Genomic DNA, 17,288 nt, shown 5'->3' on the forward strand with positions numbered 1-17,288 from the left:
AGGAATACAGTCAATGGTATTGTAATAGTGTTGTATGGTGACAATAACTACACTTGTGGTGAGCATAACATTAATAACCTTGTCGAATCATTATATTTTACACCGGGAACTAATATAACATTGTGTCAACTATGCTTCAATTAAAAAATACATACGTGTCATACCTAAATATCAAATCATTATGTAGCATACTTGGAACTAATACAATGCTGTATATCAACTATGTCTCAATAAGAAAAAAAATATATATAACATCTTCAGACATATAAAAGTATGCATTCATCACCAAAAGACCTGTGCTACAAGAAATATCAATGGCAAACAATTAGACAAAAGAAAAATTACATTAAAACAATACATGTGTAATTAAAGTCATCAAAAGGGAGAGGTATAGAACATATTTGAAGAAATAATGGAAGAACTGGACATCACAACTACTTGAGTAAATACATATGATTATTTTCTTGTGGTTATTTAAATCTCTTTAAAAGATAATTGAGGGGGCGCCTGGGTGGCTCAGTCGTTAAGCGTCTGCCTTCAGCTCAGGTCAAGATCTCAGGATCCCGGGATCCAGCCCCGCATTAGGCTCCCTGCTCCACGGGAACCCTGTTTCTCCCTCTCCCACTCCCCCTGCTTGTGTTTCCTCTCTCGATGTGTCTCTCTCTGTCAAATAAATAAATAAAATCTTTTAAAAAATAAAAAATAAATAAGTAAAAGATAATTGAGACTTCCAGTTTCTGGTCAGCATTTAGGAAGCCTGAAAGTTGCCACACCACCCTACAAAGAACGAACCTGAAAAGCTTAAAAAATCAACAACTCTTCTTGGATCAATAAAAGAAGGGAGGTCACAGAGCAAACGACTGCCCCCCAACTTGGAGAGATAATAGGCTAATACAGAGAATCACAACTTACCAGAGCAGAAACTGAGCTGAAAACCTCCATAAGAACGGATGCCAGGGTAGGTAAACTTGAACTGCAATTGACGAATTACTGGTGGCTTGGTGTGGGCAAGTCCAAAAAGATAAAAATGTCAGGGGGGCACAGTCACAATTCTGAGAGTTTTACCTCTAAGAGTTCACAGGGTCCTCACAGTGGCTATTGGAGTAAAGTCCCTTTGTGCTTCCAACAGGGTTTGGGGAAAGGGAACCATTTTGAAACACACCAGAGCATTTTGTTCTTCTCAAAAAGTTCTGCCTTCAGGTGAAACTAGTTAAGCAGAGCCTAACCTGCTGGGGTTTATCAGAGCCTATTTGTTCTGGGGGAAGAAAAACATTCAACTCCAGCTGGCTCTAGCCTTTCAGAGGAAGGGAGGGAAATGCACAACTCCTACCCACTGTAACCATCCTGTCCCACCTACAGGGGGTGGGGACTGAGAACAGGTGAAGTTCACAGTCCAGAGGCAAAAGCTAACTGGAGCCTGACACCTAGTCATAGGACTATAAAACACTTCCTCTCCCCCCACACCTTACCACCACATTCCTAAAGCCTACTTACAGCACTTTTACCCAGTACATCATGTCCATCTTTCAACAAGAAATTAGAAAACATACTAAAAGAAAAAACACAGTTTGAAAAAAAAAAAAAAAAACAACAAGAATTAAAACCAGACTCAGATATGGCAGGGATATTGAGTTATCAGACTGGGATATAAAATAACTATGATTAATATGCTTAGGGCTCTAATGGATAGATAACATGCAAGAACATATAGGAAATATAGGCAGAGAGATTGAAATTATAAGAACAAAAAAAGAAACACTAAAGATTAAAAACACTAACAGAAATGAGGAAGGCCTTTGATGGTCTCATCAATAGATGGCATGCAGCTGAGGAAAAAAACTCTGCACTTAAGGATATGTCAATAGACACTCCAAAACTGAAAAGACAAAAAAGACTGAAAAATAAAAAGCCCCAGAATATCCAAGAATCCTAGGTCAACTACAATAAATGTAACATGCCTGTAATGGGAACACCAAAAAGAGGAGAAAGACAGAAAGAAAAAGAAGCAATATTAGAAGCAATAATGACTGAAAACTTCCTCCAAATTAATGTCAGACACTAAACCAAGGATCCAGACAGCTCAGAGAACAGTAACCAGGATAAATGTCAAAAAACTACACATAGGCATACTATTCTCAAACTGTAGACAATCAAATATAAAGAAAAATTCGTGAAAAGAGTCAGAGGAGAAAAACACCTAGAGAGGAGCAGAGATGAGAATTATAATTCAACTTCTCAGAAACCATGCAAGCAAGAAGAGAGTGCAGTGAAATATTTATGGTGTTGAGAAAAAAACCAACCTAGAATTCTGTGTACCTTGAGAAATTATCCTTCTAATGTGAAGTAGAAACAAACACTTTCTCAGACAAATAAAAATTAAGGGAATTTGTTGATGTTGCAAGCCAACCTATCTTGTAAGAAACGTTAAAAGTTCTTTAGAAAGAAGGAAAATTATATAGGTTAGAAAGTCAGAACTATAAGAGGAAGAGCACCAAAGAAGGGCTGAAGGAAGGTAAAATAAAAACTTTTATTTTTCTTATTCTTAATTGATCTAACAGATAACAGTTTGTTCAAAATAATAATAGCAACAATGTATTTGTGTATGTTTATGTCTTATAAGCTAATATAAGCAAAATGAATGACTAGCAATGATACAAGAGATTGGAGGGAAGAATGTGGATTACTTTGTCACTGTAAAGGCACTTGCACTACCCTAGAAATGAACTTGGATAGCCGTAAATGTATATTGCAAACCCTAGGGCAACCAATAAAAAAAGTTAAAAAAAAAAAACATAATCGATTTGCTAAGAAAGAAAAGAAAATGGAATCATATAAAATTCTCAATTAAAACCACAAGTGACAGAAAAAATATAGAAGCCAATAACAGGAACAAAGGCTACAAACAGAAAAGATTAACAAATATAGTAGATACTAATCCAATTATATCAATAATCACTTTGAACACCAATGGCCTAAATACATGAATAAAAGGCAGAGATGGTCAGAGTAGATTAAGAAAAAAAAGATCCAACTATATGTTATCTATAAGAAACCTACTTTAAATAAAGACACATAAGATTAAAAGTAAAGAGATGGAGAAAGATATACCATGCAAACACTAAGCAGAAGAAAGCAGGAGTAACTATATTAATTTCAGACAGAGCAGACTTCAAAGCAAGGGAAGTTATCAGGGACAGAGAGAGGCATTACATAATGATAAAGGGGTCATCCCTCTAAGAAGACATAACAATCTTTAATGTGGATGGGTCTCAGAATATGTGAAGCAAAAATTGATAGAACTGCAAAGAGAAACAGAAGTATCCTATTGCAGACTCCAACACCCCTCTAGAGAAATGGACAGATCCAGCAGGCAGAAAATCAGTTAAGGCCAGAGTTGAACTCAACAACACCATCAATCAAATGGATATGATGAACAGCTATAGACTACTTCATCCAGCAGCAGATTACATTCTTCTCAAACTTACATGAAACGTTCACCAAGACAGAACATTCTGAGCCATAAAACAAACTTTAACACATTTAAAAGAATAGGTATCATACAATGTCTGCTCTTAGAATATAATGAAATAAACTAGAAATTCATAACAAAGAATGGAAAATCACAAAATAATTGGACATTAAGCAACTTCTAAATGACACATGGGTCAAAAAAGAAATCTTAAGAGAAATTTTAAAAATACTTTAAACTATAAAAAAATACTTTGAACTAAGTGAAAATGAAAACACAACTTACCAAAATTTGTGGGACACAGCAGAAAAAGCACAGCAAAATTTATAGCACTTAATGCATATATCAGAAAAGAAGAAAGATCTAATATCAATCATCTAAGCTTCAACCTTAGGTAAACAGGAAAAGAAGAGCAAATTGAATCCAAAGTAAACAAAAGAAAAGAAATAATAAAAATTAGAGCAGAAATCAATGAAACTAAAAACAGGAAGACAATAAAGTCAACAAAACCAAACGCTGTTTCTTTAAAAAGATTAATAAAATCAATAAGCCTCTAGCCAGACTAAGGAAAAAAAGAAAGAAGACATAAATCACTAATATAAAAAAATGAAAGAGAGGATATCACTGCGGATCCCCTAGACATTAAAAGGGTAATAGTAAAATATTATGAACAACTTTATGCCCATACATTTGATAACCTAGTTGAAATGGACCAATTCCATGAAAGGTACAAACTGCCAAAATTCACAGATGAAGAAAGAGACAATCTGAATATGTCCATATCAAAGAAATTGAATCAATAATTAATAAGCTTCCAAAACAGAAAGAACCAGGCTTTCTTGAGTTTACTTATGAATTCTACCAAACATTTAAGAAAGAAACTATACCAATTCTCTACAATCTCTTCTAGAACACAGAAGCAGAGGGAATATTTCCTAACCCAGTCTTTCAGGCCAGCATTACTCTAGTGCCAAAATCAGACAGAGACACTACAAGAAAAAGAGACCAGTATCTTTCATGAACATAGATGGAAAAATCCTCAACAAAATATTGGCAAATTGAATCCAATCATATATAAAAAGAACTAGGCACCACACCCAAGTGGGATTTATCCAAGGTAGGCAAGACTGTTTCAACATTTGAAAATCAGTTACTGTAATGCATCATATCAACAGACTAATGAAGGAAAAATCATGGGATTATATAAAGAGAAGTAGAAAAAGCATTTGACAAATCTAACACTCATTCATGATAAAAACTCCCAGCAAACTAGAAATAGAGGAGAACTTCCTCAACTTGATAAAGAACACCTACCAAAAATTCTGGCAGCTAACATATTTATTAGTGAGAAACTTGCTTTCCCACTAAGATCAGGAACAAGGCAAGGGTGTCCCCTTTCATCACTGCTTTTTAACATAATAGAAGTCCCAGTTAATGCAATAAAAAAAGAAAACAAAAATGAGAGAGATTGGGAAGGAAGAAATAAAACTATTTATTTGCAGGTGACATGATCATCTATGTAGAAAATCTGAAAGAATCTACATATAAAACTTCTGGAACTAATAAGTGATTATGGCAAGATTCCAGGACACAAATATGTGGAAGTTAACTGCTTTCTTATATATAAGCAATGAACAAGTAGAATTTGAAATTAAAAACATATTACCATTTATATTAGCACCCCCCCACACACACAGTAATACTTAGGTATAAATCTAACAAGATACGTACAAAATCTATATGAGGAAAACTACAAAACTCTGATGAAAGATATCAAAGAAGAACTAAATTAGTGGAGAGATAGATACTCCATATTCATAGATAGGAAGACTCAGTATTGTCAAAACATTAGTTCTTCCCACTTGATCTATAGTTTCATCCCATCCCAATCAAAATCCCAGCAAGTTATTTTATGGATGTTGACAAAAGGATTCTAAAGTCTATATGGAGAAGCAAAAGACCGAGAATAGCCAACTCAATACTGAAGGAGAATAAATTTGGAGGACTGACACTATCTGACTTCAAGACTCACTGTAAAAGTACGGTAATCAAGACAGTGTGGTATTAGTGAAAGAACAGACTAGTAGATTAATGGAACAGAAAAGCCCACAAATAGACCACATAAATATAGTTAACTGATCTTTGACAAGGGATCAAAGGCAATACAGATCTTTGACAAATGGAACAAAATAGTCTTTTCAACAAATAGTGCTGGACCAATTGGACATCCACATATGTGCATATGCGTGTGTGCATACACAATCTAGACATAGATCTTAACATTCTTCACAAAAATTAACTCAGAGTAGATGACAGACCTAAGTGTAAAACACAAAACTATAAACGCCCTAAAACATAGGAGAAAACCTAGATAACTTTGGGAATGGTGATAACTTTTCAAATACAATACCAAAAGCACAATCCATGAAAAAAACAATTTATAAGCTGGATATAATTAAAACTAAAAATCTGTTGAGTGAGAGACAATGCTAAAAGAAAGAGAAGATAAGCCACAGACTGGAAGTATTCGCAAGACATTTCTAATAAAGGACTTTTAAAACTAGACAATAAGAAAACAACATGATTTAAAGATAAAAGATCTGGCCACCTCACCAAAGAAGATACACAGATGAAAAGTAAACATATGAAAAGATGTTCACCACCATAGGTTATCAGGGAACTGCAAATTAACATAACAATGAGGTATCACTACACACCTATTAAGAGTGGCCAAAATCCAAAATACTGACAACATCAAATGCTGGAGGGGACGTGGAGCAACAAGAACTCTCATTCATTGCTGTCAGGAATGCAAAGTTGTATGATCTCTTTGGAAGACATTTTGGTGTTTTCCTTACAAAACTAAACATACCCTCACCATATAATTCATTCAAGAAGCAATTACGATCCTTGGTATTTACCCAAAGGAGCCGAAAACTTATACCCACACAAAAACCTGTACATGGATAAATATACTGGCTTTATTCACAACTGGTAAAACCCGCAAGCAACTAAGATATCCTTTAGTAGGTAAGTGGACAAATCAAGTGTGGTATATCCAGATAATGGATTATTATTCAGCACCAAAAAGAAATGAGCTATCAAGCCATGAAAAGACATGGAGGAAACTTAAATATATATTACTAGTGAAAGAAGACAACCTGAGAAAGCTACATACTGTATGATTTCAACTACGGGTGACCCTTGAGCAACACAGGGGTTGGGGTTGACCCCCTCACACATTAAAAAAATCCACATATAACTTTTGACTCCTTCAAAAAGTTAACTACTAATGGCCTGTTGACAAGAAGCCTTACCAATAACAAACAACTAATACATATTTTGTATACATATTATATACTGTATTATTACAGTAAAGTAAGCTAGAGAAAAGAAAGTGTTATTTAAAAAATCATAAGGAGGGAGCGCCTGGGTGGCTCAGTTGGTTAAGCGACTGCCTTCGGCTCAGGTCATGATCCTGGAGTCCCTGGATCGAGTCCCGCATCGGGCTCCCCGCTCAGCGGAGAGTCTGCTTCTCCCTCTGACCCTCTCCCCTCTCATGCTCTATCTCATTCTCTCTCTCAAATAAATAAATAAAATCTTTTAAAAAAATAAATAAATAAAAAATAAAAAATAAAAAATCATAAGGAGGGACACCTGGCTGGCTCAGTCAGAAGTGTGTCATGCTTGACCTCAGGGTCATGAGTTTGAGCCCCATGTGGGGTATAGAGATTACTTAAATAAATCTTAAAAAAAAATCATAAGGAAAAGAAAATACATTTACAGTACTGTAAAAAAAAAACCATATATGTGGACCCATACAGTTCAAACCTGCGTCATTTAAAAGTCAATTATATATGACATCCTGGAAAAGGAAAAACTACGGAGACAGTAAAAAGATTAGCTGTTGCTAGAGATTAGGTGAGAGGGAGGGATGAAGAGAACAGACTTTGAGAGCAGTGAAACTATTCTGTATATACAACGACAGTGGATACATGTTATTATACTACTTCTGTTAAAACCCATAGAATGTACAACACCAAGAGCGAACAAGCCTGTAAACAATGTACTTTGGGTGAAGGTGATGTTTCAATGTATGATCACTGATTGTAACAAATGCACCATCTGGTGAGAATATGTTGACAATGGTGTAGGTTGTGGGTGCGTGGGGAATATAGTATATGAGGAAAAGGGTTATATGGGAACTCTATACCTTCATCCTAAAACTTATAGAAGAAAACAGCAGAAAATCTTCGCGATTTCGTGCTTGCCAGAGTTCTTAGACCAAAAGCGCGAACCACACAGGCCACTTAAGCCACCGCACAACCCCGCTCTTCTGCTTCCACCTGGGTCGGGAGGCTGAGCCTGGCCCCGCCCTGGAACTCCTCGGGGCCTGCCCCGGCCCTCCTAGCCCCTCCCACCCCGCCCCACCTTCTCGCGTCCCGCGGCACCAGGCGGGGCGCGCGCCCGCCCGCTTCTCCACCCGGAAGAGCCACCTGAACGGCGAAGTCGAGGCGGTGCGCGGCTCGGCGTCCGTCGGGTGCGCGGGCCCGGCCGAGGAGCCAGCGCAGCGCCTATTTCGCCCAGGCGCGAGGCGGATCCGTCGGAGCCTGCGCGCCCCCGCGGCCGGCGACGCCTCGAGCGGCCGGCGCACGCGCCCCGCCCCGCCCCCAGCGGCCTCCTGGAGCCCCCGCAGGCAGGCCCGAGCTCTCCGCGCCCCTTGGCCTCGGGAGCAGCGTGTCCCCGATGACTTCTGACACTGCGTATCCGCCAGTAAGTGACAGCCGCAGCCTCGTTTCACCGTTACTATTATTTTTTTCTCCTGCAGTTCGTCCTAAGTCTCGCCCACATCTGGTTAGTTTCCAAACTATTCAACTCCGGGGTTGGTCGGGCGAGCGACCGAGCTGCCCGGTTGCCGAGCCCGGGTAGTTTCAGAGTCCTGCTGGGGTATCGTAGGGCAGGGGCTGTGTCTAGAGACAGAAGTTGTGGGAAGCAACCCCCTGAGTACAACCCGACTCCTCGTTTGCCGCGCGCCCGCGGGGAACTTAGCTGGCGGACGGGGAGGTGGTGCCTGGAAGACGCGGGCAGCCGGCGAGAGGGGCGGGTCTTAGGACGCGGCGCCGCGGGGGCGTGGCTCCCGGTGGGTGTGGCGTGGCCGCTGGGCGGGCGGGGCTTCCCGGTGGTCCAGCTGGAAGTCGCCCCTTATTAGCCCTCCTGGCTCTCGTGGGCGCTTCACGTGGTCCAAAGGATTAAGTAGCACATCGTTGTATTTTGACTTCACTCTAAGTAAAAGGAAAGGGAACTTGGAGTTGTAGAACAATAAGGGTGGGCATGTTTATAGGGGTAGCAAACTGCTTAGAAACAGTTCAACAGTTTTGCGCAGATATTGAAAGGGGATGCTGGTTTTTTTTTTTAAAAGTGCCATTTCAAAAAAGACTAGGCAGAGTTTAATCTGACTTTAGTTTGAACCATGAATTCTGCAGCTACCCCCTTTCTGCCTTATGTGGAGCTTTTAAATTGCTAAACTTGTGGCTCTAAATTTAATATGCATTTATAGAATCTTAGAGATTCATTTGTAGCAACTCTTTACACTTGGCTGAATTTATATTACCTAATCAAAACAAATTACTTATCAATATAATGGCCATAATTTGCTCTCACTCATTCTCCTGGATATACACATACCCATCTGTCAGTCTCACACTTGTATCCTGTAATTGTGAGACTTCTTGGCCTATGACACATACACCCTGTACTCCTTCCACACCTTCTAGAATAGTAGGTTCCCTGAAAAGGCAAACTATTGCTAATAAATAGCCTCTGTAACGCATAGTTAGGATACTGAAATGTGAACTTCATAAGTCATCTTTTATCATCTATTTGTTGAACCTAATACAATAAATGGTGGGTGAATGAAATGTCAAAGCGCATTTGTCCTCCAGTTCTCTGTTACCAAACCAAATAAGGGTTTCTTAGATGATCGATTTCAACAGTTTATTTGGAACTGCCCATTGCCATGTCTAGGATTGTCACTCCATCTAAATTTAATCCTGCTCTCCTTTGTACTCCCATTCTTATTGCATTTTTACCATTATTAGCGCACTGTTTCATTTTGATCTGTACCTTGCTTCTCTGAGGGCATTGAGGATCTTTTATTGTGCTTTTTATTTCCCAACATAGTGTATGAGTATGATAGATATCTGTATACATGAAAATAGAATGGGGGCAGGCTCTTTTAATCTGTAGATACAAATTAAAAATATATATATTGCCAGGGGAATAAGATAGGTGAAGTAATGTAATATAGTATATTCAATCCTAGTTATTTTTCATTTAAAGACCAATTTTTCTTTCCTCAGCTTAATTATCTAGTTTCTTTACACTCTTGACAGCTGTTTTTGCTGAAGCCAATAGGTTTCCTAGGTTAGAAAGAGAAAATGAGAAGCAAATTCACCTCAAAATGTAAATTTCTGAAGCAGATCTGTTAACTGTTCAAGTCAGAACTGGCTATCCATGTATGTTCCATTTATGTAGCAGAAAACCCATGAATATGTGTGTGTAATGAGAGAGAGTGAAAGAGAGAAAGGAGGGTCTGTTCTTTGTATGGATAAAACCTAGAACCAGAGCACATGCAAAGAACTTCAGCCAAAAGACTGCTGTTTAAGATTTTATACCTGAGAGCAAATGTGTATATGGAATGTGGTTAAAGAAAAGGGAAGGGCCTTTTTCATAGTGTATCATAGGATTAATGAGGAGGTAGTTTGGGGAAAAGCTACCGGAAAGCCGTTGGACCATTTTGGATTTCACTGATCAGTACACACAATTCTTGGGTTTTGGTTTAGCTTCACTTTCTTAAAAAATACATTTACTGAGTGACTATAACAGGTAATTCAGATCTTATTAAGATTTTAATTTGGATAATATTTTGAGTTGATAGTGCGGCCCATAACAATTTACGACCAGTTTTTTTGTTTGTTAACTTGTGTCTAAGTCACAATATCAAAGGTATAATATGGTCTTTTTCTTTAATCACCTAGATTCAAGATGAACAGTGATCAAGTTACACTGGTTGGTCAAGTGTTTGAATCCTATGTTTCGGAATACCATAAGAATGATATTCTTCTAATCTTGAAGGAAAGTGACGAAGATGCTCATTACCCAGTTGTGGTTAATGCCATGACCCTTTTTGAGACTAACATGGAAATTGGGGAATATTTCAACGCATTTCCGAGTGAAGTACTAACAGTTTTTGATAGCGCTCTGCGAAGATCAGCCTTGACAATTCTCCAGTCCCTTTCTCAACCTGAGGGTGCCTCTATGAAGCAGAATCTTCATGCCAGGATATCAGGTGAATCACTTAAGGATTTTACTGCCACTTACTCTCTAGGAACATTTTGAGAAATTCTAACACATATTGAACTCAGAGCACTAAGAAATAATTGATATTTATACTTAAAAGATACATTTATTGTGTAGTTGATAGTCACTTTTAAAGCAGAATAATAATTTTATACTATTTCCTCTGGACATTTGGAAGGCTGGGGTACTAGCCATGCCAACCGAGAGGAAGGAGAATGTATGGAGACTAGAGTATATTAGTGTGCACATACACACACATAGATATGTGTGTATAAAATTATAATTCAAAGCAGCCTTAATGAGCTTTTGTGACTACTAACAAAAGAATTGATAATACCAAGAATTAGAAAAGTGGTACCTTCCACCCTGTGAGCTTCAGAACTATTTTAGGAAATTTATTATTTTTATATCTCAAGTTTAGCATTATGCTGGCCACCTATTAGGCACTCAGTTTTTGTCAAATAAATGACAGATTAAGTATCTTAATTTTTAAGATGCAGGGCGCCTGGGTGGCTCAGTTGGTTAAGCGTCTGCCTTCGGTTCAGGTCATGATTCCAGGGTGTTGGGATCGAGCCCTGCATCAGGCTCCTTGCTCAGCAGGGAGCCTGCTTCTCCCTCTCCCCTGCTTGTGTTCTCTTTCTCTCAAATAAATAAAATTAAAAAAAAAAAAAATTTTTTTTTAAGATGCTGCAGTGGACCAATCAGCTTGTGGCAAAGCTGTATCTTTGAATTACTGCAGATTAAGTTGGAGAACACATGTACCGTTTTGTTTAGAAATAAATATTTATAGTACATTTCAGAAAGGTGGGGATTTATAATCAACAAAAATGCTTGCTATGATTCCAAAAAGATGAGTCAGTATAGTAGAACTCTTTGGAGACAAATTAAGATCCCCCTGCCAAAAGACCATACATTTGATTTAATTGAAAAAACAGTATTTTATCTAGAATAAAATTATGAATATTATAAATCTTTAAGCATCAGGACACTAGATAATCTCTTGGTAGGATCAAGAACAAATGTTTCCTTATAATATTGCAAAAAGATTGTTAAAAGGGACTTTAGTTAATGTTACTGAAGTGGTATTTAGGAATGGTTTTGGGCTGTCCTTATATTTAGATATTTTTCCATGCTTAGTTTAAATACCAAAATTTTGTCTGCTTAGGTGACGCTATTGGTTTCAGGTAAATTTAGCCCGTTTTTTTTTTTTTCCTAATTCTCTGAAAAAGTAAATTGCAAATTATGTTACTACCATGGTGCATTTATTCTGCAGACGCTATAAGTGTAGGCATTTGCTAGTCTCTTGAGAAACCAAAATAATATGGTATAGTCCCTCATCTAAATAAGCTCAAGGCTGTAGGGGATATAGCTGTATAGTCAAATATTTACCAAATGGTGTATGTATGCTCAAAGATACATGCCTATGTGCGTGTTAAACATCATTGTTTATGGAGCTTAGTGGCAGCTTTTATGTTATGTGATGCATGCCTCACTCAAGGTAGGTGCAAGATATATTAGCCCACAGAACAGGGAATGAATTCTAGCAGATTCACTGGAGATTACAAGAAGAGAAGGTAAGGTGGGGATGGAAATAGTCTGGTTTTAGGAGTATTGCAGCTTCATCTTGGACTCCAGGCAAGGCATTCAATTATAAAAACAGGTTGCCTCTGTGTTTCAGTCTTCTTAGGAACCTAAGACATTTTCTGGTTTATCTTTACAGGATATACGTTGCTCTTTGTCTTCTGGGATTTTTATTAACCTAAAGTTTACTTGCTATTTCCAGTGGGTTTGATGAAAGGGGTTCTAATATACAGATAGCATCAAACTAAATGAGAAGGAAAAAATAGCATTCATGTGTTACTTAAACTAATGGTTCTCAAACATTAATGTCAATCAGAATCAACTGTAGGTCTTGTTAAAACACTGATTGTTAGGCCCCACCCATCGAGTTTCTAATTGAGAAGGACTGGCATGAGGCCCAAGAATTTGCATTTCTAACAGATCCTAGGTGATGCTGATGCTGCTTTTCCAGGAACTACATGCTGAAAACCAGGGGCCTGAAGTAATTGATATGGACATATCTCTAGCATAGACATAGATATGGACAGCTCATAATCTATTTCCAAAATTTCTTTTTGTTCTTGATCATTGAATGAATCAGGGAATGATAAAGGTTTTTGTGTTCAGCTCTAATTGTGGCTTAGTGCCTGATGTACACCACACACCACCACCACCACCACCCCTTCACTAGTATAGTTGAAGAACATACTTAGTAACATGTATAGTAAGACAGAAAGATTAAAATAAATTGACATTTCTATCAAAACAGTCTCTTAGCATCTTTTTTAGTATTAAGATTTTGATTGTATATGGTCAGTTTCACTTAACATTATGTTGTCTTTATCTTTATATTTTAAGCTTATTTAAAAATCACAGGGGCGCCTGAGTGGCTCAGTCAGTTAAGAGTCTGCCTTCAGCTTAGATCATGATCCCAGGATCCTGGGATCGAGCCGGCATTGGGGAGCCTGCTGCTCCCTCTCCCTCTGCCTGCCACTCTCCCTGCTTGTGCGCACGGTCTCTCTCTCTTTCTCTCTCTGTCAAATAAATAAAATCTTAAAAGAATTTTCTTTGGCATTTTATACCTTTTAAAAAGTTGCCTGTTTATTAATGGTGAAAAACACAAGTTTTTTAAGGGATAAAATGGTGCCACTGTGGGTAAACCTTTAGGTAATTCAAGGCTTGGAAACAGATTTATGTATTAATAAATTCTGAACCTAACTAAAAAAAGCAATAGCCTTCTAGCACGGTGGGGCTCTGGTCATTATGCTGCTCTCCCTTTATCACTCAGCTTTGTGGTTTACTCAGTCGTCAGTTGATTTTTTTTTTTAAGATTTTATTTATTTTAGAGAGAGAGAATGAGAGATAGCACGAGAGGGGGGAGGGTCAGAGGGAGAAGCAGACTCCCCGCTGAACAGCAGGGAGCCCGACGCGGGACTCGATCCCGGGACTCCAGCATCATGACCTGAGCCGAAGGCAGTCGCTTAACCAACTGAGCCACCCAGGCGCCCTCATCAGTTGATTTTATGTATTACCCGTGGCAGTATGTTTTTTGTTGAATGAGGTTACAATTACATACTGTATTTAGAGTCTACTGTGATAGCCCTCTTATGAAAATCAGTCCTTTTTTTAATCCTGGTTATTATGTCATCTGGATATATACTTTTATTTTTTTAATGATTTTATTTGAGAGAGAGCACAGAGGGAGAGGGAGAAGCAGACTCCCCACTGAGCAGAGCGCCTGATGGCAGGGCTCGATTCCAGGACCGTGGGATCATGACATGAGCTGAAGGCAGATGCTTAACTGACTGAGCCACCCAGGCGCCCCTGGATATATACTTTTAGAAGGAGTACACTGATCATTGTTATTTAAAATAATCCTTGTCTATTTTCTATATTGAGTTGATCTGATTTTTTTTCTTAAGTGAAACTCAAATTTTAGGCAAACTCAAATACCTTCTTCCCTAGGAAATATGAGAAGAATATATTCCATGGAGTCAAATCCCAAGATATAAGTTGATGTGGTTTTTGTTGTTTCTCTCCATCAGGTTTGCCTGTTTGTCCTGAGCTGGTGAGGGAGCACATCCCTAAAACCAAGGATGTGGGACACTTTTTATCTGTCACTGGGACAGTGATTCGAACAAGTCTGGTGAAGATCCTGGAGTTTGAGCGAGATTACATGTGTAACAAATGCAAACATGTATTTGTGGTCAAGGCTGACTTTGAGCAGTACTATACCTTCTGCCGGCCATCCTCCTGTCCCAGCTTGGAGAGTTGTGATTCTTCAAAATTCACTTGCCTCTCAGGCTTGTCTTCATCTCCAACTAGGTGTAGAGATTACCAGGAAATCAAAATTCAGGAACAGGTAAATGATCAAAGAAATGAGAAAAATAACAACTCTGAAGAAGGTTTTTTTCAGCTGTGGGCAAATTACCAGAACTCGGGAACACATACAGGACTACAAATGGAACTTGTGTCATCACACAGTATAGTTGCACATATATCAGAATACAGTTTTTAGAGACATGCAGTAATCATCTCTGTATAGAGAGCATTGGCAGAAGGGTTGTGGAATGACTTAAGAATTATGTTAAAATTAAGTGACTAAGAAGTTCAAACAAGCTGTATTTAAGGGATAGGAGAAAATTAAATGGATTTAAGTGATTGTTAAACATTGGAGTGGTCAGGATTTGGGGGTTAGGCCCGATTTTATTTGCTGTGTCCAATAAGGCATACATAGACACTCTTTAACATGTCAGAGTGTGCCAGGTTTTCCTTTACTTACCACTGAAACACAAAGGCATATTCAGTGTTGAGGACTCCCAAACTCCTGTTTTTCTATACCATTCTTAACACATGGCCTCTATTCTTAGTCCAGGATGGTAGTTACAACTCTGTCACTGCTGTATGCTAGTCAGGGAGGAGGGAAAGGGAGAGACAGACAACAGCATCAGCCGTCTAACCCCAACTCTCCATTCGAGTCAGTCTTCCTCAAAGTCTCTCACAGTGTATCTACTCGTATTTCATTGGCCAGAGCTTAGTCATATGACCATGCCCAGGTGCAGGGGAGCTGGGAAATACAGTCTTTTTACTGGGTACATGTCCACATGGAATAAAACCAGGGTTCTATCACTAAGGAATAATCAAAGGAACAGTGATTTGTCCCAGGTCTTAGGACTAGAGGTGAGGAAAGAACTAGGTAAGTAACTTTGTTACTATGTTTAATAATTGGAGTGTATATTTCTTTTGACCATCCACAAGGTAGATTATATTTGGAGATATTTTCCATAATGGTGTTTTTATTTTACTCTGGTTTTAGTGAGTTTGTATATGGGTAGTCACAATTTTCAAGAAAATTCTATAAATCCCCATCATAATTAAATTGTATGATAATACCAGGGAAGTAGAAACAGTAATTTCAAGAACTGCTAGGCTTCTGAATACTTAGCATGTATTTAAGCATACTCAGTATGTGTCTGCTTTTCCTTGCTAGGTGCAAAGGCTATCTGTTGGAAGTATTCCACGATCTATGAAGGTTATTCTGGAAGATGACTTAGTAGACAGTTGCAAATCTGGTGAGCAATAACTTTTGCTAGCTTATATAAGATGTCCTAAAGTACTGATTAGGAAAAAGCCACTTTTTATTTTCCAAGAACACTGGGAAGTGAGTGTGAAGGCTTAATTGTTCACCTTGAGAATAGAAACTGGCATGGAGGTGGGAGGTGATACATAACAGGAAAGAAGCTGGGCTATAGCTTAGCAGTCCAGTCCAGCCACTTGTTTTATAAATGAAGAACCCAACTTGCCCAAGGTCACATGGAGAGTTAAGTGGCAGAACTAGAACATAAACCCAGATCCACTGACTTTTCGTCCAGTTGTGTCTTCAGTATATCCTTGCTTAACAGCAGCAGCTTTAAAAATTGCAGCAGATTTAGCGTTCAGTTAAATAAAATGCCATCAGACAGTATGACTGTCAGATGCTACTGTACTCTTATTGCTGTCCAGAAGAAAGGAGGTAATTGTTCCTCTCTCCTCTGTGCTGGAGTCACATTGATTTTGTCCTCTGAGGGATCTCAGTGTTTCTATTGGCCAATTGCCCGAATTGGGAAGGAACTCAAAACCATACTGAAAAGAACTGTGGGTGCTTAGCATAGAGAAGCCTCAGGAAGGACATGACAGCCAACTTTTCATTAATTGGAAGGTTGTCCTACAGAAATGGAATAATAGTTACAGAAGATACTATTGGGTTTCAGTAGGCTGAAGCTCCAGGAAGGTAGATTTTGACTCAATATCTAATAATATAAGGTGTTCACCCTGGGACTCAGATGATGGTGAGTTTCTTTTCTCAGAGACAGTCAAGCATAAGGTGTACAGCATCTTGTTAGTGACTTAGGTCTCATGATGGCAGTTGGTCTAGATGATCTGTGATGTTCGGCAAATCAAAGACTCTGAGCCTCAGAGCTGTTCTGGAAATCTGAGGGCTCCAGAAGGGGTTGTTGCAAGGTCATCTTGGTTATATTTTAATCTTGAGGCTAATCAGACCACTCATAAGCTCTCTTTTGCCCTATCTCAACTCATCTTGCCCCTTCTATTCTTACTGGGGAGGCTGGGAAGAATCAAGCTTTAAAGTATTTGTGGAAAGGAACACCTGGGTGGCTCAGTTGGTTGAGCATCTGACTCTTGGTTTCAGCTCAGGTCATGATCTCGGGGTCGTGGGATTGAGCCCCGCATCAGGCTCTGTGCTCAGGGCAGAGTCTACCGAAGATTATCTCCCTCACCCTCCCCCTCTGCTTGTGCTCCCTCTTTAAAATAAATAAATGAAATCTTAAAAAAAAAAGTATTTGTGGAAGGGCAAGGAGTAATATCGGCCATCATGTATAGAATGGAAGTGTTCTACACTGAA

At 38.7% G+C, this 17,288-nt stretch overlaps 1 protein-coding gene and 1 long non-coding RNA gene across 7 annotated transcripts in view; one reads left to right on the plus strand and one right to left on the minus strand.

The window, feature by feature from the left end:
* The window catches only part of LOC113926944, an 82,063-nt gene extending 73,985 nt beyond the window's left edge, over positions 1-8,078 (minus strand). The window contains exon 1 of the long non-coding RNA XR_003521452.1: positions 7,966-8,078. This is a non-coding gene — a long non-coding RNA (uncharacterized LOC113926944). The remainder of the gene's footprint in view (positions 1-7,965) is intronic.
* A 26-nt stretch (positions 8,079-8,104) lies between these two features.
* Positions 8,105-17,288, plus strand: part of MCM9 (minichromosome maintenance 9 homologous recombination repair factor) — a 105,883-nt gene continuing 96,699 nt past the window's right edge. For all 6 annotated transcript variants that reach the window (XM_027602384.2, XM_035728546.1, XM_035728547.1 and 3 more), the window contains exons 1-4: positions 8,105-8,242; positions 10,507-10,817; positions 14,434-14,750; positions 15,879-15,960. In XM_027602384.2, the coding sequence (XP_027458185.2) occupies positions 10,514-10,817; positions 14,434-14,750; positions 15,879-15,960 (703 nt within the window). In that variant the 5' untranslated portion in view covers positions 8,105-8,242; positions 10,507-10,513. The remainder of the gene's footprint in view (positions 8,243-10,506; positions 10,818-14,433; positions 14,751-15,878; positions 15,961-17,288) is intronic.

Source organism: Zalophus californianus, chromosome 7 (genome assembly GCF_009762305.2).
Source record: "Zalophus californianus isolate mZalCal1 chromosome 7, mZalCal1.pri.v2, whole genome shotgun sequence".
Taxonomy (NCBI): domain Eukaryota; kingdom Metazoa; phylum Chordata; class Mammalia; order Carnivora; family Otariidae; genus Zalophus; species Zalophus californianus.